This window comes from Magnolia sinica, chromosome 6 (assembly GCF_029962835.1).
Source record: "Magnolia sinica isolate HGM2019 chromosome 6, MsV1, whole genome shotgun sequence".
Taxonomy (NCBI): Eukaryota; Viridiplantae; Streptophyta; class Magnoliopsida; order Magnoliales; family Magnoliaceae; genus Magnolia; species Magnolia sinica.
The window spans coordinates 104,758,776-104,786,774 of NC_080578.1; the positions used below are offsets into that span (position 1 = coordinate 104,758,776).

General features: G+C 40.7%; 3 protein-coding genes and 1 long non-coding RNA gene across 4 annotated transcripts; 2 read left to right on the top strand and 2 right to left on the bottom strand.

The window, feature by feature from the left end:
* Nucleotides 1-2,102: 2,102 nt before the first annotated feature.
* On the bottom strand, nucleotides 2,103-3,766 carry LOC131249416 (F-box/kelch-repeat protein SKIP30). The gene has a single exon (XM_058250183.1). It carries the CDS (start codon nucleotides 3,518-3,520, stop codon nucleotides 2,459-2,461), a length of 1,062 nt encoding a protein of 353 aa, XP_058106166.1. The 5' UTR covers nucleotides 3,521-3,766; the 3' UTR covers nucleotides 2,103-2,458.
* An 18,417-nt stretch (nucleotides 3,767-22,183) lies between these two features.
* Nucleotides 22,184-23,822, top strand: LOC131250175 (non-specific lipid transfer protein GPI-anchored 5-like). The gene is made up of 3 exons (XM_058250786.1): nucleotides 22,184-22,564; nucleotides 22,733-22,927; nucleotides 23,513-23,822. Exons 1-3 carry the CDS (start codon nucleotides 22,246-22,248, stop codon nucleotides 23,638-23,640), a joined length of 642 nt encoding a protein of 213 aa, XP_058106769.1. The 5' UTR covers nucleotides 22,184-22,245; the 3' UTR covers nucleotides 23,641-23,822.
* A 374-nt stretch (nucleotides 23,823-24,196) lies between these two features.
* Nucleotides 24,197-24,665, bottom strand: LOC131250177 (uncharacterized). Its single transcript, XR_009173110.1, has 2 exons — nucleotides 24,528-24,665; nucleotides 24,197-24,311 (listed from the first exon to the last, which is right to left on the bottom strand). It is a non-coding gene; the product is annotated as an uncharacterized LOC131250177 (long non-coding RNA).
* LOC131250176 (non-specific lipid transfer protein GPI-anchored 25-like) lies at nucleotides 24,665-27,982 on the top strand. The gene is made up of 3 exons (XM_058250787.1): nucleotides 24,665-25,077; nucleotides 27,132-27,173; nucleotides 27,578-27,982. The coding sequence occupies exons 1-3, from the start codon at nucleotides 24,714-24,716 to the stop codon at nucleotides 27,799-27,801; spliced, it is 630 nt and encodes a 209-aa protein (XP_058106770.1). The 5' UTR covers nucleotides 24,665-24,713; the 3' UTR covers nucleotides 27,802-27,982.
* Nucleotides 27,983-27,999: the final 17 nt, after the last annotated feature.

Consider the following 27,999-nt stretch of genomic DNA (forward strand, 5'->3'; position numbering starts at 1 on the left):
AAGACGGTATGATCAGTATGCTTCTTGGGCTATTTCCATCCACAACGAGGAGCGTGATTTGGATGGTATGGGTTGTTATGTATGCCGGGCCGTCAACAGTAGGGCCTGGTTGGTTCCGCCTGGCTATGCTCTGGCCTGGCTCATTGACAGCACTTGCTCTATGCCAAGTACCTAGTGGAGGGTTGCCACCACATGAAGATTGGAAGATGTGTGCGTTGTAGCTCCCCGTTTTTAGTTAAAAAGTTTGCTAGTGTGAGCTATACAGATCTTTACATGCAATGCAATTGCCAACCTGGCATGCCCATGGGCATCGACTTCATCAGGCAGGACACACTATATTTCGAATGTGGGCCATTGGTTTTTTTTTTTCCTGAAATGGCCAATGCTCTCATACATTGGTGGCCAGCAAATTGAGTTGATCGGCCTGATAAGTCATCTTGTCGGTGAGGTCTGTTATCCACAGCTTGTATAACCCTGGGACAAGCCAGGTTGGCAAATGTGACCTTGATCACTCAAGGGGCCTGTTTTGAAACATACTTAAAACAGGCTTTTGATGCCTAAAACGACGTTTTGAGCCAAATCCCAATTCATATCTGTGTTTGGATGTACTTTCACAAACACTTAATTGCCCAATCATCGAAGTTGGCACCTAAAAGCCCACTCGCAGAAAACCAATAGATTTTATTAAAATAGGGAAGTTGCAGGAAAGCCCTTTTTGGCAGAAAACCCCTTTTGGGGGTTGCATCCAAATGATCCTTAAGAGCCCATACCTGAGGGACTTTTGGGGCTGAAATGCTGTTTTGATCCAAATGGCTGTTATTGTTGTAATGTAGTGTGTTTGGATGCACTTGGCAAACCTCTATCATATCTCCCGTTCCATGGAATAGGTGCTAATATGCCAACTCACCTGAGTCGACCAAAAAAGCGGGCTTGAAACACCCTTTATTCATGACCCCTTTTTGAGGAAGCGCATCCAGATGACCCCTAAATAAGGTTTGGAATTTGTAAAAGCTATTGGCAAACGATCTAGTGCAACTCATTTGAACCATATTGCAGTGAGGAAACACCATAGATGGACCCATGGGCGCTCAAATGAGGAATTTGGATCCCCTTCTGATCCAAACACTACAAAGACACCATTGATTGGACAATCTTAACAACCCAAACAATTGGTTTTTTCATCATAGACATCCCTTTTCCAGACAGCAGTGATGTGGAACCACTGGATATACTCGCCACTCGTTTAAAGCAGGATGGTTTGTGGGTAATATGGATTTGCATGGTTTAACGTAGGATGTTGTGCAGTGCTCTGCGGAGAAATAATGTTTTGGCTGTCGTGTGATACGGGAAATCATCTTCTTATGGAAATTTCAACATTAAAACAGCCTAGGAATTGAGGAAAATTGGCAATGGCAATATTTCATGTCTGGTTTTGTCTTGAGACATCTTCAGCACAACCATCCAAAGCCAAGACCATTAATTGAAACTGCCTAGTCAGCTCCAGAACTCATGCACCACAGATTCCTCATTGGATGGTTGGTGCAATCAACGTTTGAGAGGTGTGAACCCATATATATAACTCAAAATTGTTGGATCTGAGGGTCTTAAAAGCCAAAGAAATTGTAATGGTAAAAGGCAAAGGCAACAAGAAAAAGAAAACATACCAAAGAAGAAAATTTAATTTATTTTCATGGTGGAAAAAGGATATGCAGAGTGATTGTCTGAAACAAAGGGGGAGCGACTGGTGATTTTTTTTCATATCTTCAACAAGGATTAGTATCCATCCAGGAATGGCCTATGCTTCTGTGAGTGGATAAAATGGCAACTAAGGGCCCGCTTCCAGGTGGATGTTACCCGTCTGAGACCCCAGAAATTCTGTTAACATGCCATGGACCAAAAGTAATGTTGATCTGCTCATCAGGAAGATTGAAACCTATACAGAGAGATGGCTGTAAGAGAAACCAGTCCCACAGATCAAATTCAATGTACATGTGGTTCACTTTTGAGTGTAATACCATGATTTCTGGTAAATGGCATGCTCTAAACACATGAATCATGATGGTGAGAGAAGCACCAAAATGAAAAGGATTAAAACACATGAATAAAGGATCAATTCCTGTCCATTTATCCCAACAGATGGAAGAAGAAACCATAAAAAGATATAAGTCAAAGGAGCATAGCCTTGGTTTTTCTTGGGCAGCTTCCTTCTTTTCACCAAATAACAAAGGAGCCTTCTTTCAAATGAGGGTTGCCCAATTTACTCTCTCAACAACTCTTACACAGGAAAGCATGGAGAAGGCAATGATATGGTTTTACAAACAAACATCACGAGGATACCTACGCATGCATACGGTAAAAGAAAGAAAAAAAGTTAACAGCCCTGCCAAACTCTCTTCCATATCTCACATTCCGAGCATCAACTATCACAACAAACAGGTGCCCCAAATGCTAACAAGACCTAAATCCTCAGTATCGTACACCCAAGTATTGTGCCATGGCATAGCGTCATCGGAGCCACCTGGCGCCATGTTGGTCTATCGCTCCTGACGGAAAGGACATCCACATCGGACAACAACTTGATGACCAGATTCCACCTGCCAGGACCAATTACTCCTCCGATCACGTATAGCTCGTCCCCCAATCCTATCATATCAAACCCGATTCGGCTCTGAAAGTCCAATGCCGAAGAAACCACCTTCCTTCGCCGCTGCTCTTTGTCCTGCTTGAAAACGAGCCCGTGGCTCAACACATACAGCTCGCCTCGGACCACTGCCATTGGACCCTGGAGCCACCCATAGTCCTCGACAGCCCAACAGTGCTCAGCGTTCTCCAACACCTGCACTGTTGACAGCCCTTTGTGCAAGACGTGCACCTTCCCCCCAATCACCACCCCCGAGCATGCAGAATTATGCGTGTGGTGGAGATCAGGTATTGGTTCCCACACATCCTTCTCAGGATCATAAATCTCAGCCTTTGAGATCGACTTCCGGCAGTTAGTAAAACCACCCGCAACAACAATCTTTCCATCCAACACGCAGCATGCAAACATAGCACGAGGGACAAGCATGGGTGCTTGGCGGGCCCACTGACGGAGGATGGGGTCGTAAGACCACACCTCATCAGTGGCAAAGATCCCATCATGATCGCCAGTCAAAGGATCAACAGCATCGCTGCCACCGCCAAGTACAAATAGCTTCCCTGCTGTAGACACAACACCAAAGTGGGCAAGGTGCCTAATTGCTGAGGGCAGAATGGGGAGGGTCATCCAGAGGTCACTGAGAGGATCGTAGAGCTGCCACACGTTCTCAGGTTCAAAGGCACACACACAGAGAAGCTCCTCCGATGCACCTACCTCAAGCCGGGCCCTGGCAATCTCAGAGCTGCGAAGGGCAGCTCTCCAGGAGCGGCAAACAAGCTCCAAGTTGGGGTGGTGGTGGATAGGCACGCGCGCCAGGCACCTTAGGGCAACTGCATCAGGAAGACCGTCGATCAAGCCAGACATAGTGGTCCTACATCTCATTTAGAACATTCCTAGGAGACAGACAAGTAGATGACAATGTGGACAATGCAGGATGCGGGACCTGAAACCCAGAAATCGTAGCATTCAGTTAGAATAAGAAGACAGTGAGATACATATGCATGAAAAGACAGTGATTTAGGATTGAGGAGTCATCTTCTTGCGCCAGTGGTGTAAATTATCAGATCCATCAGAATATCCACATGAGAAAGACTAACAACATCAGTTTACATGTTTCCAAGTTCACTAAAATTTTGCACACCCTTCTTAACTCCATGCTGTGAGGAATCCATTATGAATGGCATACATAGCCTGCTTTTAATATCATTGGATAAACCGTTCATCTACATACCCTGCTTTTAATATCATTGGATAAACCGTTCATCTACATACCCTGCTTTTAATATCATTGGATATACAGTTCATTCATCCAGTTCACAAATGGCACAGGAAACAGAAAAAGTCAGTGAAACATGGTAAGAATGGCATAAAATACCAGGTAGTATCGGAACAAATGGGCAGGGGGAGGGGGCTGGGTAGCCCGCCCAACCCAACTTTGGGCTAGGCTTGGGCCTCGCATGCATGGCCAGACCAATTTTTCGGTTGGGGGCTCAAGTCATTTTACTCTGGTCTGACCTGACTTTACATGTACATGTGTTATATCCTACGAAGGATGAGGACTGGCTATGCACAAGTATCTTCTATACTTGATGCACAGTTAATGGATGTTGCCACATGATCATTGATGGAGGAAGTTGTGAGAATGTCGTGGCCAAGGAGGTGATTGAAAAGCTTAAAATTCCTACAGAGAAGCACCACACACCATATCGCCTTTATTGGTTTAAGAAAGGTAATGAGGAAACAGTTTCAACCCGTGCACTTATTTCATTTTCGATTGGAGGAAAGTAGCATGACAACGTGTGGTGCGACGTCGCCCCAATGGACGCATGCCACATTTTGTTGGTTAGACCATGGCAATTTGATTGGAGTGTTGTACATCATGGCCGGAAGCACACTTTCACTTTTTGGAAGGATAAGGTAAAAGTTGTATTGGGTCCCACTAGAGAGAAGGAATCCCCAAAAACCCAACTAATTGGGGGATGTGAATTTTCTATCCATGTCACAGTTTATAGCAGAGACAGAAGAGGGTGTGATAGTTTTTTGCCATGGTTGGAAAAGATGCGATGAGTGGTATAGAAGTGTCGGACATAATGAAGCCTATAATGAAGGAATTTGCATATGTTTTTACTGATGACTTGCTAGTTGGATTGCCACCTATGCGGGACATACAACACCATATTGATCTTGTCCCAGGGACCGAATGAGCCCAAAAGAGTATGAGGAGCTCAATCAGTAGGTTGGGGAGTTAATTGGATTGTGGTTATATATGGGAGAGCATGAGTCCCTATGTCGTTCCAGCCCTCTTAACCCCTAAGAAGGATGAATCATAGAGGATGTGTGTGGATAGTAGGGCCATCAATAATCACAATCAAATACAGATTCCCGATCCACAGTTTGACGGCATGCTTGATATGTTGATTGGCGCAAAGGTGTTCTCTAAGATAGATCTGAGAAGTGGTTACCACCAGATTAGAATCCGCCCAAGAGATGAACGGAAAACAACGTTTAATACGTGCGAAGGACTTTATGAATGGCTTGTCATGCCATTTGGTTTGTCAAACGCACCAAGCACTTTCATGTGGATGATGAACCAGATGCTTACACCATGCATTAGTAAATTCGTTGTGTTTTATTTTGATGATATATTGGTGTATAGCCCAGATGAGCATACTCGTATACAACACCTTCGAGAAGTGTCTGAGGTTCTAAGGGGTGAGCAAATGTATGCCAATACCAAGAAGTGTAGTTTTGTGACCGATAGGGTGATATTTTTGGGTTAAGTGGTGTCAACGGCTGGAATTACAGTTGATAATGAGAATGTGATGGTTGTCCGAGAATGGCCTACCCCTTCTAGCATGCAGGAAGTGCGGACTTTCCATGGGTTGGCATCTTTCTATCGCCGATTCATAAGAAATTTTAGTACGATCATGGCACCAATAACGAATTGCATTAAGCAGGGTCCATTCGTTTGGACAAAGGAAGCGGCTCATAGCTTTGATACGATTAAGAAAAAATTATCGAAAGCTCCAGTTTTGGCACTACCGGGTTTCGAAAAAAGTATTTCAGGTAGATACGGATGCATCACATGCCAGCATAGGTGCGGTGTTAAGCCAAGATGGAAGGCCTATTACATATTTCAAAGAGAAGCTCAATGGAGCAAGGACTCAGTATTCCACTTATGATATCAAGTTTTATGCCAACGTCCAGGCTCTACGACATTGGCAACGTTATCTGATTCAACAAGAGTTCATCTTGTACTCCGATAATGAAGCATTGCAATATATAAATGGGTAAACATAAAATGAATCGCATGCACGTGAAGTGGATTTCTTATGTGCAAGAATTCGTGTTCTCTTTGAAGCACAAGTCCGGTACACAATAAGGTGGTTGATGCATTAAGTCAGAAGGTGGCATTAATGGTTACTTTATGGGTGCGCATAGTTGGGTTTGATATGTTACCCAAGATGTATCAGGAAGATCCGGACTTTGGAAAGATTTGGTGGGATGTGCAACAGGGTCAATTGAGAGAATATCTTATGCAGGATGGGTTTCTATTCAAGGGTGCACAGCTATGTGTACCAAATTGCTACCCCTGCTCGCAGATCATTATGGAGTTGCATGCAGGTGCTTTATCGGGTCACTTTGGTCGCAACAAGATAGTGGCTTTGGTGGAACAAGATTATTTTTTGCCTAGATTGAGTCGGGATGTGGCTCGGTTCGTGGAACATTGTCATATTTTCCAAATGGCCAAAGGTCATATTCAGAATATTGGCCTTTATACTCCACTTTTTGTTCCTAAGGCACGATGGGAGGATGTTAGCATGGATTTTGTGTTGAGTCTTCTGTGGACCCAACAAGCTATAGACAATGTTTTTTTGGTTTTTGACAAGTTCTCTAAAATGGCACAATTCATTCCCTGTAAGAAGACTTCAGATGCTTCATGTGGCCAGCCTTTATTTCTGGGAGGTGGTTCGTGGTTCAATTGCATGGTCCGAAGACCATTACTTTTGATAGAGACACCAAATTTGTGGGCCACTTTTGGTGCACGTTGTGGAGGAGATTGGGGACAGACATGCGCTTCAGTACTGCCTATCACTCACGAACAGATGGACACACTGAAGTTGTCAACAGAAGTTTGAGCAACTTGCTTAGTAGCTTGGTGGGCCGTCGTCCAAGACAGTGGGACCTCATGCCACCTCATGCAGAATTTGCTTACAATAGCTCGCGCAACAGGTCTACACAGATGAGCCCTTCTGAGATTGTGTATGGGGCCAATCCAACTAATGTTTTGGATCTTGTACCAATTCAAAAGCCCGGAAATGTTAACGAGGATGCCGAGGAGATGGCTCAAAACATCCGAGCAATGCATAAACGGGAACACGATTGCAAGCTAACAATGCCAAGTATAAGGAAGTCGCGGATCGTCACCGCAGGTCGCTGATTTTTTAGGGAGACCTGGTGTGGGTTTTTCTTCAACGAGAGAGGTTCCCCATGGGTGCTTATAACAAGCCTAAAGCAAAGAAAATTGGGCCTTGTCGCATTCTAAAGAAGATCAATGACAATGCCTAAAAGGTGAAGTTGCCTGATCACGTTAAGACTTCCAATGTTTTCAACGTAGAAGATCTTACACCCTACGAGGGAGAGCAACCGATCGTTCAAGTACTAGAGGAGGAGGACGAAGCAAACTCAAGATCGAGTTCTTCTCAAGAAGGGGAGACTAATGATTAGACAGATCGAGTGATGGCATTAGCAAAGAAGTTCTCGGATCATTTTTAAAATAGCAAAGAGGCTCAAAAGAGTCTGATCTAATATTGGATGGCTAGATTGGATGATCTAAGTGGGGGACCCACAAACAAACATACCCCTAATTTGATCATTATTCAATAAAGTATCTAGATCCATTGTATCTACATTGTGTCTAGATTTGTTGTATCTAGATTATGTCTAGATTCGTTGAATCTAGATTGCCTTAGTTCGTTGTATTTATAATAAAGTGTCTAGATTCATTGTATCTAGACTATGTCTAGATTCGTTGTATCTAGATTATGTCTAGATTCATTGTATCTAGATAATGTCTAAATCCATTGTATCTACAATATAGTGTATAAATTTATTGTATCTAGATTGTGTCTAGGTTCGTTGTATCTAGATTGTGTCTAGATTCATATTTTTCTGTTTACAAGTATGTAACTCTGGAAAAGGGAAATCATACCTTATAATTCTTGCATATTAGTAAAAGTTATCAGCTTGGTTTTCTTGGTGTAGACCTTATTAGTAGACCTGTTGGGACGTGAAATCAACATCGGTAAGGTGATATTTTACATATCTTGCTTGTGTTAACTTTTTATTTCTTGTTATATTTCACCTTTAGGAGTAGTGGTTGTGTCACCCTTCTTTCCGATTTTTCCCATAATAGTCCACTTCGCTTTAATTTGTTAAATCTCATTCAAATCATTGGATTTGATCTCAAAATAAGTCTAGATCTAGCCTAAAATGAGTTTTTAAGGTTCCTCCATGGTTTAAATGGAAAAAAGGAGGCATGAGTGAAATTTTGAAAACAAAATTCAAAATTGGGCTTTTATGGGCGTATCGGTGATGATACGCCCTGTATCGGCCAATATGGGCCAATACAGGCCAATACGAGTCAAATTTTTCGTATCGAGCCAATATGGTCTCCAGTATCATGTATATTGTTTGATGCTAATATGGATATGATATGGCAGTATCGGCCAAAATGATACCGATATTCGGATCTATGGAAAAAGGTGGATAGTTGGGAGGGATTTTTCTCTATTAATGTAGTTTTTAAGGAGATCTCTTCTGGATTCCAATGGCTCTTCTCTAGAGTTTATGGTCCAACCCATCCCACCTTGCGGAATTCCTTCTCAAAAGATTTATTTCAAGCTTTTGATAAGTGGAATCTCCCTTGGTGAAGAGGAGGAGACTTTAATGTTGTTCATTTTATTCATGAGAAATCCACTGGGTCTCGGGTCTCCTCTAGTGTGCAGGGATTCTCTAACTGGAGGAGCAAACATGAACTCGTAGATCTTCCCATGGGGATATCAAGTATTAATTGTCCAATGGTTGATCACCCTCCAGTTTTGTCTCTTCTGGACAGATTTGTTGTGTCCCCCTCTTGGATTCAACAATTCAAGTATGCTCGCAAGGGGGTCTCCTAAAATCTACTTCTGATCATTGGCCGATCTTGTTAGAGGTTGATGAGATACACCAGGGGTCAAGACCTTTTAGGTTTGAACTTGCCTGGCTTTACATAGAAGGTTTTCATGACCTTATTTCTTATTGGTGGTCTTCTTTTGCTATTAAAGGATTTCGGGGATTCAAGTTGTTCAAAAAGCCCTAGTTGCTCAAACAGACGCTAAAGGTTTGGCATAAAGAGGCATTTGGTTTAGAGAATCTCAGATGATATCTTTGCCAAATGATATCCAAGCCTTGGACTAGAGGAACAAGATGGACCTGTTTCAGAGGACAATTGTGCTACTCGAGATAAGTATACCCAGGATTATTGTTCTCATCTTAAGAGGAAGAAATTAAATGGTTTTAGCGATATGATGAGGACATCCGAGCACCATACCAGAGGAGGGTTGAGCCAATCTCCTTATAGCTAGACGGCCATTACATGGGGCCCACTTGACCCAATTCACATTCCTAGTTACGTTGAAGACCCTACGTGCATGCTCATGCATCTTTGAAGGCCCTACACTGGAAAGATGCACGTGGGTTGCATATAGAAGCTTGATAGACACATCGGACCATTGGATTGGGTGGACATGATGATCGGACCGTTGGATCATCATCATCGGACATCTTGATTGTGGACCCCCATGGGCCACGAAATAGTTTAGTTGTTTAGATTGTTTACATGCTTCATTATTTTTGGTATACCTTATATTTGTATTGAGATTAGGAAGTTAGGAACAAATTTTAATTTATTAAATTTCTTTATGTTGAGAATCTTATCTGAGAGTGTCTTTTTGTAAAAGGTTTTTTCTGAGACTATAAAAGAGAGAGATGGGTGTGTAAAGCCCTAATGCCATTATTTTGAAAAAAAAAAAACTGTTTTCTTTTTTTCATGTAATTTGAAAAATACTCCATGTGATTTAGAGCTTGGATTGAATGTGATTCCATTCCCCATTCAATGGAGGTGCGAAGTCTCCATCTATCATCTTCCTTCTCTCTTCCTTTCTGTCCAAAAGATGTATTTTTCCAAAAAAAAACTTCATCTCTTTTCTTCCCTTCCTAACCAAGACCATCCAAATCATATTTTTCTTCAACTTCTCATCATCCAACTTCAACCCCAACCAAAATCAACCATTGAGGACCCAAAAAGCCTAGCCAATGACCCACACGTATGAGCCCCTAGGCTAAGCGCATGGACAACCGCTCAATCCTTTAATTTTCCCTTGCTTCCCCCATAAAAACCCCTTGATTTCCCATCCATAACCCTACCCTAAACCCTAAATCTTCAATTTCCTATTTTTTCCAATTTCTAAAAACCCTAATTCTAAAATTCTCAATTCCCATGAACCTTAATTTTCCAAATTTCAGATTTTCCCTTTCCTAACCCTAATCATAAGACCTATAAATATGTCCCTTAAGTGTGGAATGTGCCTATGCTAAATTGAAAGTTCTATCCTTCCATCGGGCCTAGTTTTAATTGATTTGTGTGATTCCTTCGCATGCAGGCATGTGATTTAGGTTAAATCAAATTTTATTGCCTATTGTTTACTCTTAATTATTTGGTGGATTAGCATCTTTTGTTAATTGAATTACTTTATGGACCCTTTCATAATCTTCACATTGCATGCTAGCATTAAATCATGTGTCCTGCATCATGATCCTAGGTTGTTTGGCTAAAAGGAGATCAAAACACTAAATTCTTCCATAGTTTTGTTAAATGCCCAAGCGTGAGTCAATTGTATTTCTTCCCTTATGTTGAAAGGCGAAAGGGTCACTAGATCACAAATTGTGAACTTCTACTCTCAATTGCTATCCAAAGATAATTTAAATCATCCCTATTGATAATTTGTCTTTTGATTGTATCTCCATTGAAGAAGTTGAGTCCTTGGAAAAACTTTTCCTCCTTGAAGAGATTAAGTATGCGATCTTTGAGTTAGATAGTGATAAAGCCCCTGGCCCTGATGAATTCCCGATAGCTTTTTACCAATCTTTTTGGGACCTGATTAAAGATGATTTGATGAGTTTTGTTGAAGATTTCTTCTACTCTAATCCGCAAACCTCAGAAATGGGCAATACCTTCATCATTTTGATCCCAAAGTTGGAGGGTGCTGAAAACTTCAAGAATTTTAGACCAATTAATCTAATGAGTAGTCCTTAAGCCAAAGGTTGAGGAATGTGCTCCCAAGCATGATCTCCCCTTATCAGAGTGCCTTTGTTTACGGAAGACAGATTCTTGATAGTGGTTTTAATTGCTCCCGAATGTTTTGATTCTTGTTCAAGATCAAGCTATGGTGGAGTCATGTGTAACTTAGACCTAGAAAAGGCAAGCACATTAAATGGTCTTTCTTGGACAACATGATGGCCCAGATGGAGTTTGGGGGAAAATGGAAACATTGGATCTTAGCTTCTGTATCTTTAACTAAGTTCTCTATTTTAATTAATAGGTCTCCATTTGGTTTGTTTAAAGCTTCTCGTGGTTTAAGACAAAGGGGATCCTTTGTCCCCCTTTCTTTTTGTCCTTGTTTTGGAGGCTCTTAGTCATAAAGGGCAAAAGGAAACAATTCAAGGTGGAAAATTTTCCAAATAGGATCAGCCATCTTCAATTTGCAAATGATACTCTGTTTTTTTGTGAAGCTAAGGATTTCATGGTGGATTTTTTAAGTATGGTTATTTGCTGGTTTCAGGTTGTCTCAGGTGACAGGACTCAAAGTGAACATTGCTAAAAGTTAATTTTTTGGGATTAACTTGTCTAAAGAAGAGACTTCTTCCTTTGCAGAATCTTTTAGATGTTGTGCGGGTTCTCTCCCAAGTACATATTTAGGCCTCCCGCTCTGTGCAGGAAAACCTCCTCTTCACCTTTGGGATAAAGTTATTGAGCATTTGGAGAGAAAACTCTCCCCTGGAAGTGTAAACTTCTCTCTTTGGGTGGCAAGATTACTCTAATAAAAACTTATTTGCCTAATTTGCCTCTATTATATGTCCACGTTCTCATGTCCCAAGTCAATAATTGCCCGAATTGATAAAATGAGAAGAGAGTTGTTGTGATAAGGGGGATCCTCCAAGAAGTTCCCTCTTCTCAAATGGAGGGAGGTTTGTTCTCCTTCCTTAGAGGGAGGGGCTGGACTCATACGCTTGGATCTGGCTAATGAGGCCTTGTTGGGTAAGCGGATTTAGAGGTTTGCCATTGAAAATTCTAGCCTATGGAGGTCTGTTATTGCTGCCAAATATGGTCTTCAATCTGGGGAGTGGAGTACCAGACCCTCTTCTATTTACCGTTCTTCTTTCTTGTGGAAAGGTATCATGAAACTGTCTTCCAAGGTTTTCTTTGAACTTGTTAATTTCGTCCTTGGGAAAGGTGATCGAATCAGATTTTGGGAAGAGCCGTGGTGCCCAACCCCAACCCCCCCCCCCCCCCAAAGTACTCTTTCCCTTCACTAACTTACCTAAGTTCTAATAAGGACATTTTGTTGTCAAAATGTTTCTCAGGGTCCGGAGATAATGGTGTCTTAGATCCCCACTTCGGAAGAATCTATGACGAGGAACTTTCGGACCTTACGTCTCTTCTCTGTCTCCTACTAGCAAGGAGACTCTCCTGGAACCGATCGAGTTCAAGTGTCTTCTCAATTAAATCCTTTTATAATCATCAAACATATGAGGAAGATCTGGTTTATGTAGCCCCTCTAAAAGTGGCAACTTTTGCTTGATTCCTTGGGAGAAATCGTATTCTTACCATTGATAACCACCGGAAAAGGGGCATGGTTTTGCCTAATGGCATGCAGCCTGTCTTCAAGATGAAGTATCTGCCAATCACCTCTTCATTCACTGTTGCTTTTCTACGAAAATCTAGTCTCGTGTGTTGTAGATGGTTGGGGTTAATTGGGCTATGCCAGAAGACGTGGGAGGCCTGTTTTGTTCATGGATGGGGGCCTGCTTAGTAAGAAGAAGTGGTGAATCATGTTTCCTGCAGTCCTTTAGTCCATCTAGCTCGAGAGAAACAATCGGTGTTTCAATAATTCGAGAATTTCTGAGGACGGGATCTTTAGCAAAGTCCTAAGCCTATTTAGGAATTGGGCGCCTTAACATTTGTGATTTTTGGGCGTCATGCTAGCTACGGGACTATGATTGTGTAGTTTTTGTTTTGTTTCCTTTTTCTTTTTCCTTCTTGTCTTGTTTTTCTCGTGTAGTTTTTCTTCTTGTTTCGTTCTAATAAAATTTCATCTTTTAAAAAAGAAAAAAATTAAAGGTTATCATGTATCTTTTAACATCTCCTAAAGCTTCACTGAAAAAATTTCACCATTCTCCTAAAATTCCTCATTGTTTCCCTCATATTATGATAATTATGCAATACATGCGATATTTCCTAATGTTTCCTATGATAGTCCGCATCCCAAGGGTGTAATATAGTGCAATACTGATACTTCGAACATTGTCGCCACCATGCCAAACATAAAAAGAAAGGCAGAAGATGATTGGATCTCCAATGAAGGAAGAGAAGAGACATGCATGCCTTCTATTTAAGTGTAAGAGCTAGAAGAACTATGAAGGACAAGGAATTCAATAACGGTAATGGTGGCCGTATGGCCACTACCTCGTAACGGTTGTTATAGCCATTAAAAAGAAAACAATATCGGCCCTGTAACAGACAGTCACGGGGCTGTTACAGCTCCATAACGCATATTGGTTCCCACCATTACGTAACCATTTTTTAATACCTTGATAGAGGATGCAAACATTTATATAAGTGACAAGTGAATTATGATCAAGTCCAAGACCTTTAATGGAAAAACTTCGGCCTCATTAACGAGTACTTGCAAATGCCAACGCATCACATAACATCCTAATCCAACCAACATAATCTAAAATAGAGGCAAAGTCAAGATTGCAAGTCTATAATTACAACTTCAATAGAATGGAAAGAACCTTGGTTGATTAAGAAGGTGTTCCAAGAGAGCTAAGTGTCTTAAGAAGCTTCCAAACCAATAACTAGAGAAAGTACATCTTCAACAACAATAACATTTATCCAACTAAGAAGTTGATAATTTTTCATCCATATGTGATATTTAAGATCGGGCAGCAGTGGCAATTCACTAGAGGCCAAAAGAAAGCATCGGGGTAAATAGCCATTAACATACCCATAAGGTCATGGCTCTGTTGGGAATAATCAAACTCTACCAAAGGAGATAGTTAGCACTCCTCAAACATATAGAAACAAGTGAGGTGATATCAACAAAAGCAAGGCATGGTAATGCCCCTAGCAACTTTTGAAGCCATTTTGTTTTCTTTTTTCCTATTTTTTCTTGTTTTTTGGCTGGTTGGGGGCAACCATGGGACTATGGGAGTGTTATGGCAAAGGGAAAGAGGGGGGTGGGGGGAGGAGGAAGAAAATGGATGGCCCAGAAAAGGTGGAAGATATCATAAAGAAAAAGGGAAAAAAATGACAAAATATATTCAACAGTGCATTTGACCATTCTTTGATAAGAATGTTGACCACCGAAACTTCTAAATTTATTATCTAACATTTAATTGGAAAATCTCCAGTTGAACATCAATGTGTGTGTGTAAGGGTTTCAAATAGTGTAGCCGTAGCGCCACGTAGCGTAGCTAAATAGCATAAATCCCCTGTAACAATGTCTTTTTTATTTTTTTTTAAAATTTGTGTAAAATTCACATCATAAAAAAGCCTTAAAAAGTCAATTTAAAACCAAACCTTTTTATATTTACTTTCACTTAACAGTGGTGGTGATCCTTTGTTAAAGTTGGTGTGAAACTCACACACTAAAATACCTTTAAAACTAAAAATAAAAAAGATTTCGAAACAGGGTTTTCGAAAACCCCTTTTCATATAGATGACATCTATATCATACTTAATACTCTTAACCTTGTGGGATTTGTATTTCTTTCCATACTTGTTAGTTTCAATTAGACATTATTAATTAAAGTGGTTTTCTTAGAAAGTTGTTAATGCAATAATTATTTGATTTGTTTTATAACTTTATATATGTAGATTTGCTTTTGATAAATGATCATTAATAATTTGTTTGAACATGATACTTGAAAAAATGAATCATTTATTAAGCATTTTTATATTTTTTGCTTTTTTTTAATAGTTATCATATTTTTTCTATTTTTAAATTAAAAGATATAAGTATCGTGTAGCTTTAGCTACACGCTATGCTATTTATGCTACATGCTACAGAGGGATGAACACTACGAAACATTGATATATATTTAAGGTCTTAATAGAAGATCATGGGAATCACCCTAAATTATCCTAAATTTACCTATGATTGCAATCACAAATATTGGGAATGAACATTATCATCATCATCATCATCATCTAAACCTTATCACAACTAGTTGTGAATGAAACTAATGAAATACTATTATAAAGTAATCATATGCATGTTATCCCAACATAATCAAAGAATGCCATTTATCCATTTATTATGCGCAACTCTAATTGGATAGAAATTAGCAAAAAATGGTTAAAATATGAAAATTTTGAAAAATCAACCAAATGGGCCCTGATCCAACACAAATCAAGCATTTGGTAATTTGCGCCTGATAAGTTAAAATACAATTGAAAGAAGAAAAAAAACGAAGTGACATTTTACCCACTTTTTTTAATCTATTGCACCTCGTCAAATCTCGTTCAACTCATGTTTTGATCTCCAAAATATGCCTAGTCTAATCAAAAATGAATTTTTAGGCATCATCCTTCGAATGAAGAAAATAATTGAAAAGAGGAAAAAGTGGAACAATTGCAAAACACACCCCTTAAAAGCATATCGGTTCGCAACCAACACATTGAAGCCATACTGTATTAATGCAATGTATAGCCTATACAACCACCGAGTTTTACTTTGCCCATTTCACCACCATAGCGAATCAGCACCAACTGATACGGATACAATATGCGCGTACCAGCCCCTACAATATGCACATTTGGAAAATTGATGAAGACCCAAATGTCCATAGGGAAATGCTGAGCAAGGTCCGCCCATCTATCTCATATAGGGATTTGCAAAGGTGGTTGGATGACAAGTCCAGCAACTTCTCCGTAAATCGTTATATATTTCGATCAATGATCGATCAAATGCCAATGGGGTGAATCACAAAGCCCACGTATGGAAATATGGCGCTCCACCAAAGGTAGCCGCTCTTGCTTGGTTAGTGGGTAGGAATAAAGGGCTCACAATAAACAATTTGCGAACAAGGAATATGATTTTACCAAATGTGTCTCCTATGTTACCAAGATAAGCAATCAGCTAATCATCTCTTTATGCATTGTCTATATGCAAGAAAGATGTGGGAATACTTCTTTCTCATATTTGGTATTCAATGGGTCTTGTCAGGTTCCATCAGATCTCTCTTGTTAGCATGACACGGAGGGGGCAAAGGGAATATATGGACGAAGATCTGGCATTTATGTTTTCTAGCTGGAATCTGGTCACTATGGTCGGAAAGGAATCTCCACTGCTTCAGGAATTGAATAAGAGATGTTGAAGTTTGTAATCAGGCCAAAGATCTTGTTACAGAATGGACTGCCGAATCATTGGCTATGGTGCCATGATTCTGCCATCTCAAATTCCCGATAGTTAGGCAGATTTTTAATTAGTTTTCCCTTTTTGTTTTGTTTTTGTAATTCTTTGCATTTGGCCTTCTTGCAATAAAATCATCACTAAAAAAAAATAAAAATAAAAAATAAAAAAATCCATAAGAGACATGTGGTGGCAATGTCAAGGACAAGTCCAACAGCAAGCTATGTCCAAGTGTGAGTGTAGAAAAGCACAATGATGGTATTAACAACAATAAAGTGACGCCTAGCGAAAATAGGAAGTTAACTAAAGCAAGGTCATAAGATAGCAGAAGCAGAAGGAAGATGCCAACAAGGAAGAGACAATAGATCAGGTAGCAAAAAAATAGAAAAGAAGGAAAGGGTGGAAAGGAGAAAGAAAAGGCAGAAAAGAAGAGCAGGATTTGAAAGCTCACCAAACTTTGAAATTCAAAATCCACATATTGAAAATTTGAAATAAAATTCAAATTTTGATTTTTGATATTTGCTTTTATTTACTTCAATATTTGATGATTTGGGGGTTTTGAAATGTGATAATTCCTAGTAATGTTAAGTCACTTGCATACACGGTACAAGAATGAGTACATGGTACGCTACTACCTAGTACCCAATACACTAGGGATAAGATCATTCTAACCATATACTAAGGTTTGTGCAATATAACTATATCCACAAACTGTTGTTATAATTTATATATGAAATTGAATTCCATTGCTATAAATATTTGAAGGATTTTCAAGCCATCTCATTTTAATATGTGCTGTTAGAAAAGGTGAGTTAGGTACAGTTGAGATGGACTGAAACTGTATGCAACACCAGATCGAGCACTGCACCTGATGGATGGAGTGGATTTCACATATAGAAGATGACGGCTCCAAGTAGCTTTGGTGTTTTAGGGGCTTGGCAAAACAGATGTTGTGGGGGATTCTGGTCCGTTGGAGATGAGGAGGGAAGATCCGGTAGGTTGAAAGTGTGTCCCGGAGTTCACCAACCCTAACTGCTTTGTGCCTCACTTCACACGTGAAATGGGGCACGTGTTTGGGACATTGCGTAGATTTAATCATCAAGCGGACCCTGCCTAGCATTTGAGGAATGGACAGATGTTGTCTCTTAATTCGACGGTCAGGATCTCTTTCCACAACCCCACCACTTTCTTTGGCGTACACGTGTCCTCCACACTATCGTTTTTTAGGAGCCGTTTGGATGATGGTAAATGATTTAAGTTGTAAATCATTTACATTGGTTGGATAGCATGTAAATGGTTGGATAGCATGTAAATCATTTACACTGATATAGTTTAGATAAGTAATTCATTAAATAACATTCAAATTGCATGTAAGAGTGGATTTAAAGTGGATCGTTGGGCTAAGCCTATTTTACTAAAGCTTAGGGTTAATACTCACGTATAACCAAGCAGTGGGTGAGCCATAGAAGTGAGTCTATGAATTCAAATACGGCTTTTATAATGCCAAACAACTGAATAGCCAAATGGGGGGAGAGAGAGAGCTATTGAAGTTCTTAGATACAATGAAGATGAGAAGTCTTTATCTCTTTTTTATAATCTAACCTTTAAAAAAATAGTTGTTGGAGGCTTCTTGCTAGCAAATCATTTGAATTAACATCTTGTTGATAGCAAATGAAAAGGGAGCAAGCATTTTTGGACATCCGAACGCAAGTTGTGAATGATTTAATAGTAAATTATTTAAAAAACCAAGGTGATTTTGTAGTAGCCTCATTAGACCATACATCTCTTTTGGTATATTCAGATAATAGGTAGGAGCATAAACTGAAACATTCTGGAGCTACAAAGATAGTTATTGAATCGTTAGCACGCAACAAGCTTTAATACTACTTGTTGGGTGTGGAAACAACCTTAGCTAAGAGTCAAACAAGCAATAGAGAACGAAAATTTCATGCAAACATAGAAAATACACAAGATTTTTATGTGAAAAACTTCTGCGAAAAACACCTATGGAACAAAGTGACGAACAATCTGCTATAATCAGAAGAAGGTTACAAAAGATGGAACGAATTACAGTAGAAACCCTAGCTTCCCCTAAAAAATCTTCTTTGTCTCTCGAGCTCTCTCTCACGTATTAAGGTCTAACCCTAATCACGATTACAAGGATATTTGTGCATTCTCGTACTTGTTTAGAAAATAAAACTCACACTTACACAATCTATCAGTCTAACCAATTGGACCTTCAATCGGATCGGATGGAATTATTCATACACATTTGGTCGAACTGAAAACATGCAAAAGTGGACAACATGCAATCTAAGAATCCACCCCTAATTTGGTTGAACTGAATGGGATAGCGATTGAACCAAGACAAGACTTCTCTACACTAAATTAAAGGCACTCAATCAAAAAATTCCACTGTAGCTTTAATCTCCGGCTCCACTGCTCCAAGATGTTATCATCATCTCTAATTATCTTCAAAGCAACGGCATCATCACTTCATGTACACATTTTCATTTCTTCTTTGTCAAGCTTAGAGAAGTTAAACATAACTTAAACTTTTCTGTAGGAATAATCTTCATAAGCATGTTCGCCGAATTCTTGCTAGTGTGAATCTTCTTAAGAGTGACACCTTATTCATTTAACATCTTATAGATAAAATGATGACGAATATTAATGTGTTTAGTCTGAGAATGATACACCGAGTTCTTTTCCAAATTGATTGTGCTTTCGCTGTTACAAATGCGCAGGCGCGGCTTCATGCTGAAGCATCAACTCATTCATCATCCCTTTTAACTAAACAACTTCCCTAAATGTTTCTGTCATTGCCATGTATTCAGCTTCAGTCATAGAAAGTGTAATTACAAACTGAAGCTTCGACATCGAAATAATAATTGCACTCACTAGCACAAAAGACTAACCAAGAAATCAACATTCTATTATTCACATTTCCTGCATAATCCGCATTCATATAGCCTAGAAGTTTCTCATTAGAATTTCTAAAAGCCAAGACATAGTCCATCGTACCTCATATGTACCGAAATAATCATTTCATTGCTTCCCAATGTTGCTTGTCGGGGTTTAACATATATCTGTTTACAAACCAACTGCATGTGAAATATCTAGTTTAGTACAAACCATGACATACATAAGACTGTCAACTGTGCTCAAGTAAGGCACACGAAACATATACCGCTTTTCTTCATTTGACATAAGATATAGCTCCGAAGAAATCTGAAAGTGAGTAGTGCGGGAAGTGCTAATCAATTTTATCTTTTTTTTTTTTTAGTCTAAACTTAGACTAAACCTTTTCAAAATATTTCTCTCGAGACAACTATAACTTATTCATTTCTTCGTCTTTGTATATATCAATGTTGAGAATCTTCTTTTTTATCCTCTTATCTTTCATATCAAATATACTAGATAACTGAACTTTTAATATGTTGATTTCATATATTTACTCACATCTAAACACAATTGAATAAGCCATTTATATATTCCGAATGTCGGGGATTGTTCTGCGAAATCACACAGATGTGGATCTAGGATAGCAATCCAATAGCATCAAGTAAATACAAGATAACACAAAGATTTAACGTGAAAAACTCTTTTGGAAAAAAACTATGGCACAAAGCGATAGATCTTTATCATGAAAGTAGAAATTACAAAGAGAAATGACTAATTACTCGTTTTGAACAACCTCAAATCTCACCCCTTACTACACCCTTTGCAAACCCTAGAACCCTTTTAGAAATCCTTTGAATACTTTTAGGAAGTTTTAGAATTTCCTTAGAATGGCCTTAGGAACTCCCATTTATAGTTTATGAAACTTAGCTTTCGCATTGAGTTGGAATAGTTTGGAAACCGCCTCAAATTTACGCAGTCCGTATGCAGTCTGCGTAACCTTCGACTAGTTGAACTAGAGCTCGGGCTAGTCGAAGGTCACTTCGACTAGTCGAACCTATCTTCCGACTGATCAAATTTCTCGGAAGTTTCAAAATACATTGTTGCTGGACTTTCAGCCGAACTTTATTGGGTTAGTCAAATTTCCTCAAATTTAAGACATTTGTTAACAACACCAAATTCATTTACTTCTAATTCCATTTTTCATTTATATATATATTTACAAGCTCCCGAATGAGCTCTAATTGACAACTTAGAATTCAGACCGTGCAACTACTTAGAATTTATTTGCTCAGTAATACCCTCCCTACCTTGCGCCCCATCATTTCCCTTCCCCCCCATCTTCTCTCTCTATGCATGCACTGGAACAGTTCCTACGACTGCAATCAATCATTCATTGATCTAAACTGTTGATGCTATAGGCTCCAGTTTCTACATATGGGCCTAATATTGATGTGATTTAAATAGTTGATACTATGCGGCCACTCTGGATGTCCCATGCTAGCCAGTAAAATCTCTTACTTGGGAAAATCAGAACCTTTCAACTGCTAGCCGGTAAATGGATGGCTATCATTTTCTAGAGGTGGGACTGATGTTTCATTGAATTTTCTTTTTAACAGATGCACCCAAAATCTCTCAGGTGGCAAAATCAGAACCAGTCTTCGTTTTGCCCATGTGATCCAATCCATCCAACAATGTTGCCCCATCATGAAAATAGGATGGCCCAAAAACTGTGGCGATCCAATCATTAGGTGGTCCATACATACACTACAGTGAGCCCCACACCCTAAGGAGTAGCATCTGCTTGAAATGCACCAATGCACTCAAAGCACTATAAGTTACAGTGCTGTTAGTTGAATTGGTTCACTTGGACAATCCATTCGTTCAATCTGAACCGTCTATTGAATCAAAAACACACATTTTATAAAATACCGTGAAAAATCTCACGAATCTGAATATCCAACACTTAACTTGATTTGGCCTTATTTTCAATGGCCATTCTTTTTCCAAGCCATGGATTACATAACAAAAGTGATTCTTGAAAATCATAAGCTATCCAAGATGAGCCTAACAAATAGATAGTTCAAATTGTTGATTGGACACACTTCTTTTTAAACAATCTAGACCATCCATATTAGGATCAAATGGTTAATATTTATCAATAGGTTTGATGTTTGAACTGTAGCCCTTGAAAGCGTTGGACCTGATGAACAGTCTACTCCCCCTGCCACCTGCCAATGTCTGATGGTCGGTGCTCTGTGGGACCCACCATGATGTATGTGTTTCATCCATGTCGTCCATCTATTTTTCTAGATCATTTTATGGTATAAGACCAAAAATGAGATATATCGAAATCTCAATTTGACCACATTACAGGAAACAGTGTTGAATGAACGTGAACCATTAAAAACTTTTTTGGGGCCATAAAAGTTTTGTATCAATCTGATCCTTGTTTTTTCCCTTCATTACCTAATAAACTGATTGGATGTCAAATAAACAGTACAGTTGGCCTTAGGAGGATTTTAATGGTGGATATCCAATCACTATTGTTTTCCTGTGGTGTGGTCCGCCTGATTTTTATATCCCTCTCATTTTTGGGATCAAGTCCTAAAATTAATGAACGGAATGGAAGAAACACATACATCATGGTGGGGCCCACAGAACACCGACCATCAGCCACCGGGCTGGTGGCAGGGAGAGTAGCCAATCCGTTCTCTTTTTTATAATACCTCGTATTTGAATAATGTGGGGCCCTTGTATGGTCTAACCAACCTTGCAAACTGATTAGCTGATCTGATAGTTGGCCAACCCACAAACCTCTCTTGTCCATTTGTTTGTTCCTTTCACAACTCAAACCTCTTATAAATCACAATCCAACTTCTGTTACAGCCATCCATCACTTTCCTGAAATCTGACCCACAAGCTCTTCAATCTTCCCACTTCTCTGACCACAGACCGGAACATCCAATGGCTGTGAGGAGTATGGAGATGGGTCTGGTGGCGGTCCTCATGACCATGTTGTGGGCTGGAGCATCAGCTCAGCTGAGCTGCACCCCAACGATCATGAGCCTCTCTCCATGCCTAAACTACATTACAGGGAATTCATCAACCCCATCACCATCATGCTGCTCCCAGCTCGCCAGTGTAGTTAGATCCCAGGCCCAGTGTTTGTGCATGTTGTTCAATGGCAGCAGCTCGTCGATGGGGTTCAACTTCAACCAGACTCAAGTTCTAGCTCTTCCTGGTGCTTGCAATGTCCAGACTCCACCCATTAGTCAGTGCAATGGTAATTATAAGATAATGCTTCAATAGAAAAATTCTTGAGGAGTAATGTTTCAATGATCTAAACCGTTTCTGTGATGGGGTTCACGAAGGAGGAGGAACCCAAATCAGTCACATAGAAATGTTTCAACCCTTTGATAAATATAGACTATTTTTCATTTGTTTTGTGTAGCTGCTAGTGGACCTGTAACCTCTCCTGGGGACTCTCCGGCAGAAGCACCGGTGGAAGCACCGACTTCTCCACCTACATCGGCTACGGCCACTGCACCAGTGACACCGCCGCCTTCAGTGCCGATCACCCCTTCTACTAAGCCGTCAGCTCCGGCGGTTCCATCTCAAACACCACCGTCGGCACCATCAATTCCAAGTAATAATTCCTTCCTTAAAAGTACATATATATACTTTTGCGATTCAATTGTCAAGCCAACCTCTTCATTAAAATGAAAAAGAAAAGAACCGTGCTAGCATGACTACAACCCCACACCACATGGACTTGGGTTCCATACCATACTTCTTGTGCATTGCATCATGAAGATCAGAAATTGGGTTGGCCCAAAACTAAGGTAAGCCACACTATAAAGAAGAGTGAGAATGGGATGCCTACCGTTTGTTTTTTGTTGGCCCACCATATTGCTAAGGTAACTAAAAATCGCATAGCTGGTGAACCCAGGTATAATCAGGAAAGAGTTCTCATTGTTTGGGTATTTCAGTTTGTATAAGTGGGATATGATTTTGCAATACAAACAATTGATGGCATAGGCCTCTCTTCAGGTGGGCCAATGTACTAAAAATCTCGACCTTGGGTTAGAATCCAATTTGAGAAATTGAACCATTGTCATTGTAACTGAAAAACCTAAACAATACCACCCCCTAACTTCTTTGGTTCTTTTGCTGTTTACTTTGTTTTTCTTCTTCTTTAGAATTTGATGTTGTGGTGTTGATTGTTGTGCAGGAAATGGATCTAAGACCGTCCCATCTACAAGTGGGGGGAGTTCATTGGATGAAAGTTGTACAACATTTCTCATTGTATTTTTCCTTGGATTTGCATCATATGCTTCATATGGTGGTGCTATCTACTGAGCTCATTGTTTCATTGCTCATCCATGTCTTTCTTTACATTTACATTGAATGTATCATCAGTGTTCTACTCCTTTTGAGATTGGTTTTTTGGAGGCCTCCATCTGAGGTTGTCCTTTGTTGTTTGTAGCAAAGAGGATTCTCTTCTCTTTCAATTTTTTGTAATAAACATGATTTCATTTAAATTGTGTTTGGGTTGGGGTAATCCATGGAAAATCACCCAAATGGAAAATGGTCTCCCTTTTGCAATGTCCAAGCATGCATGTCTATTTACATACAAATACGATTCCTCAAATGTAGTCAATCTTAGAAATGTTCGTCCCATCTAAAGGGTGGCAATGAGCTTCAAATGCATGGCCTGATTAAACCTTTGGTTGGGCCTAGGCTCAAGGCATTCGGCTCCACCCATACCCATTTCAATCTTCGGACAGGCAATCCATCCATCTTGAATGCAGACCATCATGTGGGGCCCACTCGATCAGTAGATAGATTAGAAACATTCAAGAGAGTGGCACATGAATCTGATGGTTAAAGTTAAAAATAAAATAAAATCTGATGGTTAAAAATAAATTTCCCACTTATATAGAAAGATGGTTGTCAGCCCCTTATCATGGGACCTAACTAACCACTGAGAAGCTCTACCCGACCGTTGAAATTAATACATTCTGGTGGGGCTCACCTGATGGACGGATCGGATGGCAGCCCCAAGAAGACTTCTAAGGTAGCAGGCGTTCCCATTCCTATTGTTACCTGTGGTGGGGCCCACCTAAGTCTTGATCAAGCTCTGTGGGGCCCACTGAGACGTCCGTGTAGCATCTATTCCGGCCATCCATTTGGAGTTTTGGATCCGCGCGCCTATATCGTAAAATGAGCTGGCGAAACGGATGGACGGACTAGATGTGACACGGCGATCTCGCTGGAGCCGACAGAGCTTAGATCCCGTCCGTTGATCTTCCCTCTCGTCCTGCTTTACATAAACCTCTACAGTGTATTTTCTGAGATCAACTCCACCTGAAACAAACAAGATTCAAGAAACCCAAGTTAGCCCTCCCATCTTCCTCTTCTCCTTGTTGAAGATGGAGGGGCATTTTCGTAAAAGAATCAATCGTCTTCTTCTGGCGACGGCGGTGCTTCTGACGGTGGTGATGATGATGGCGGAGGGGGTGAGGGGAGGAGGAGGATACTGCAAATCGGAGCTTCTGGCACTGTCTCCGTGCCTGCCTTACGTGGCATCAGCACCGAACAACGTATCGTCCTCAGTCTCTCCTCTGTGCTGCGGTCCCGTCGTCGGGCTTGGGTCGTCCTGGGCTTGTCTGTGTCACCTCCTCCAACAGCCCTCACTCCTGGGTTTCCCTCTCAACACCAGCCGCATCCTCTCTCTCCCTTCTCTCTGTCAGAAGAACGAGCAACATCTCTTCAATGCAACCTCCTTCTGCCAAGGTTCCAACCCTACACCCTCTCTCCCTCTCTCTCTCTCTGATGCTATCGTGCGCCCTCTCCCTCCTCCTCCTCCTTCCTCCCCTCTCTTTCTTCACCTGCCTTTTCGGATCTTGCTAACGTGCGCATCTCGAGTCACGATACCATTATTTGGGATCGGGAATCGGATCATCGGGTTGGAGTGTAGGTGGTATCCGTTCTTTCTTCTTTTATAGTTGCTTTTTGGGAACTTGCTAACTTGAACCGACAGCGTCACGATCGGGTCGGCGTCCTTTCTTGTTTTCCTTCCTTTTCTGCGGTAGCAGATGTTATCGTGCGCCTCTCTCGATACGAGATCACGAGAGCATTTTGGCGCCAATCGTGCGCTAACATGCGCCGCTCTGGGTACTGACGGTCCAATAATTTTGGTTCTGATCGCGGGGTGTCCGTGTTAAGGTGCTCCTACGATAGTTCACCACTGTTTTGGAAATCGAGTCGACTCCTCACCTTACAACTATCCAGACCGTCCATTTGTGAGTGCCTACTGTGGATGGAGCGTATGTCTAAAACTTACCGATCAAGCAATCCTAACCGTCCAAGTTATGTCCATCGAAGAGATGGTTAGACGTAAGATAGTGAATGGTTCCAATTTGTAAGGTCAAAATCAGATGGCTACTGTCATTTTCTCAACGTGAGTTTTCGATTACATTCCATTTGCGGTTGCGCCCTGGAATAGTCGCGCGTGCATCTTGCATGCTAGCGCGGTTCCACCATCTATTTACCACGCATGTACGACGGGCCGGGCCTGGCTTCGATCCGGAATTCGAAACCGCGGGCCTGTGTTCAAATTTTCCATTTTGGCTGGCCCAAGCCCGGCCCATTGACAGCCCTACAGGGCCTGAAACAAAAAGCTCCGTGGGCCCATAAGTGTGACACTTAGATTTTATAAAATTAAGCCTGCAAAGCTTACGAGCAATATAGAGGTCTGACCCATGCCCCCATTAGGTGTGCATCGAGTCGAGTTAGACTGGATTAGGTTCAACTCGGCTCAATTCGATTTTTGCAAGTACCTGACCCGAACTTGATCCAATTCGAGACCGAGTCCAACAGGGCTGACTCAATCCGAACCGATTTTTTGCTGGTCTGACTCGAGCCGAGTTCAACTTAGTTAAGGAAACCGAATCGGATTGAATTGAGTATGTCCAGTCAATTCAAACTGTGCTGAGTTAAGCCGAGCTAGAAACTCTGGTGCTAAGAAAAAAACATGAGGGAAATTGAGAGAAAAGGAGGGAGAAAAAGGAGGAGAGAAAGAAGGAGAGGAGGAAAATCTGGAGAGAAAGGAGGAGAGAAAGAAGGAGAGGAGGAATATCTGGAGAGAAAGAAGGAGAGAGAATGAGGGAAGGAGAGGAAGACAGCTAGAGCTGCGGTGCCGTATAAGTTTATTTGGCGGTGCCGGCTTGGGTAGGATTAGGGTTCGGGTAGATTGGTAAAGGTTTAAAAAAAGAAAAGAAAAAAAGAGAGTAAAATCTGACTTTATACTGCCCGATTCCGGTTCGGATTAGATTGAACCGGACCGGATTGGATTCTGGATCGGATCGAGTTGCTACATGATCCGAACTCGACTTGGTTTGGCGTCGGATCCGAGTGGGTCTACTCAATCCAACCCGACCCTAGCTTTAGGTTCAGGTCGGATTGGATCCGACCGGTTTGGTCGATTTGGATTCGATGAATCGGGTCAGATCCTGCCCACCTCTAGCCCCATAAAGTGTTTTGTTGCAAATCTCCCTGGCATTATTTCGTCCAAAATTCAACATCATAACTATCTAACAATCCAATGGACGGTTAAGATTTTCTGTTCATTATGGTTTCAGTTTCATATTACACTCCTAGGTCTTACCATTCTTCTTCCTTCTTGGGTGTATTTGACCATTGATCTTTTACCACAGTAGGACCCAACCATTGATCATCCATCACTGCTAGATCCAACGTTAATCCGTCACCATTTATCTTTAATCTGGGCTTGTTAATAACCGGTTAAACTGACCATCGATCATTGTTTATTTTGTTTATCTTATCAGGGCATCTGACTACTGCACCACCACCGCTGCAAAGTCCCACAGGTATCTCCTCAGCTTTCTATTACTATTATACATTGCTAATTATTATAAGAGAATGCTCCAGTGCTCCTAGTTGCATTTGGGCACTTAAACTGTCTAATCCATCATTAAATCACAGTAGAAGATCCCAATCCTTCAATGATCTTTTAAAAACTTTCACATTAGAAGATTGCAACCCTTCAATGATGGATGGTCTAGATAATTACCTACCCATACAGAGCTCCGACAGATATTTGTACGCCCATCCAAATAGTGGGGCATATCATGGATGAAGCATGGCCATAAACTTACACTGTCAGAATGATCTAAGTCATCAAAGGTGATGGGATATCCAAGGTTCTGCACCCATGCATGCACATCATCATTCATCATACCCTTTTTAATTTTAATTTTTTTTTGTGGTCCAGGCTCTGAATCTCCTGCTACACTGGGGAGAAATACCAGCCCTACCTCACAGTTGGAACCGGGGGTGGATTCATCATCAGTACCATCTACGATAAAGCCCGGGGCCCACAACAAGAGTGGGAGTGGAGGATGCCTGATCTCACTGGCACGATTGATCATCTATCATATCCTGACTGATGTAATCATCATAGCCCACACCCTTGCTAGCTTTAATCGATTCTTCTGAAATTCTCTCATCATAACTCTGCTGTATCTTGTAATATTACTTGCCCAACGTATATGTCTTGCATGAGAAATCAAGTGCCTCTCCGTCATTGAGAGTTAGAAATTCGATTTGTAAGCAAATGCGCCCTTATTGATATTGTGAAGGCTGGCAATGTAGTGTATGTAGTAGAGTGATGGACCAGTTTCATTGTCATAGGTG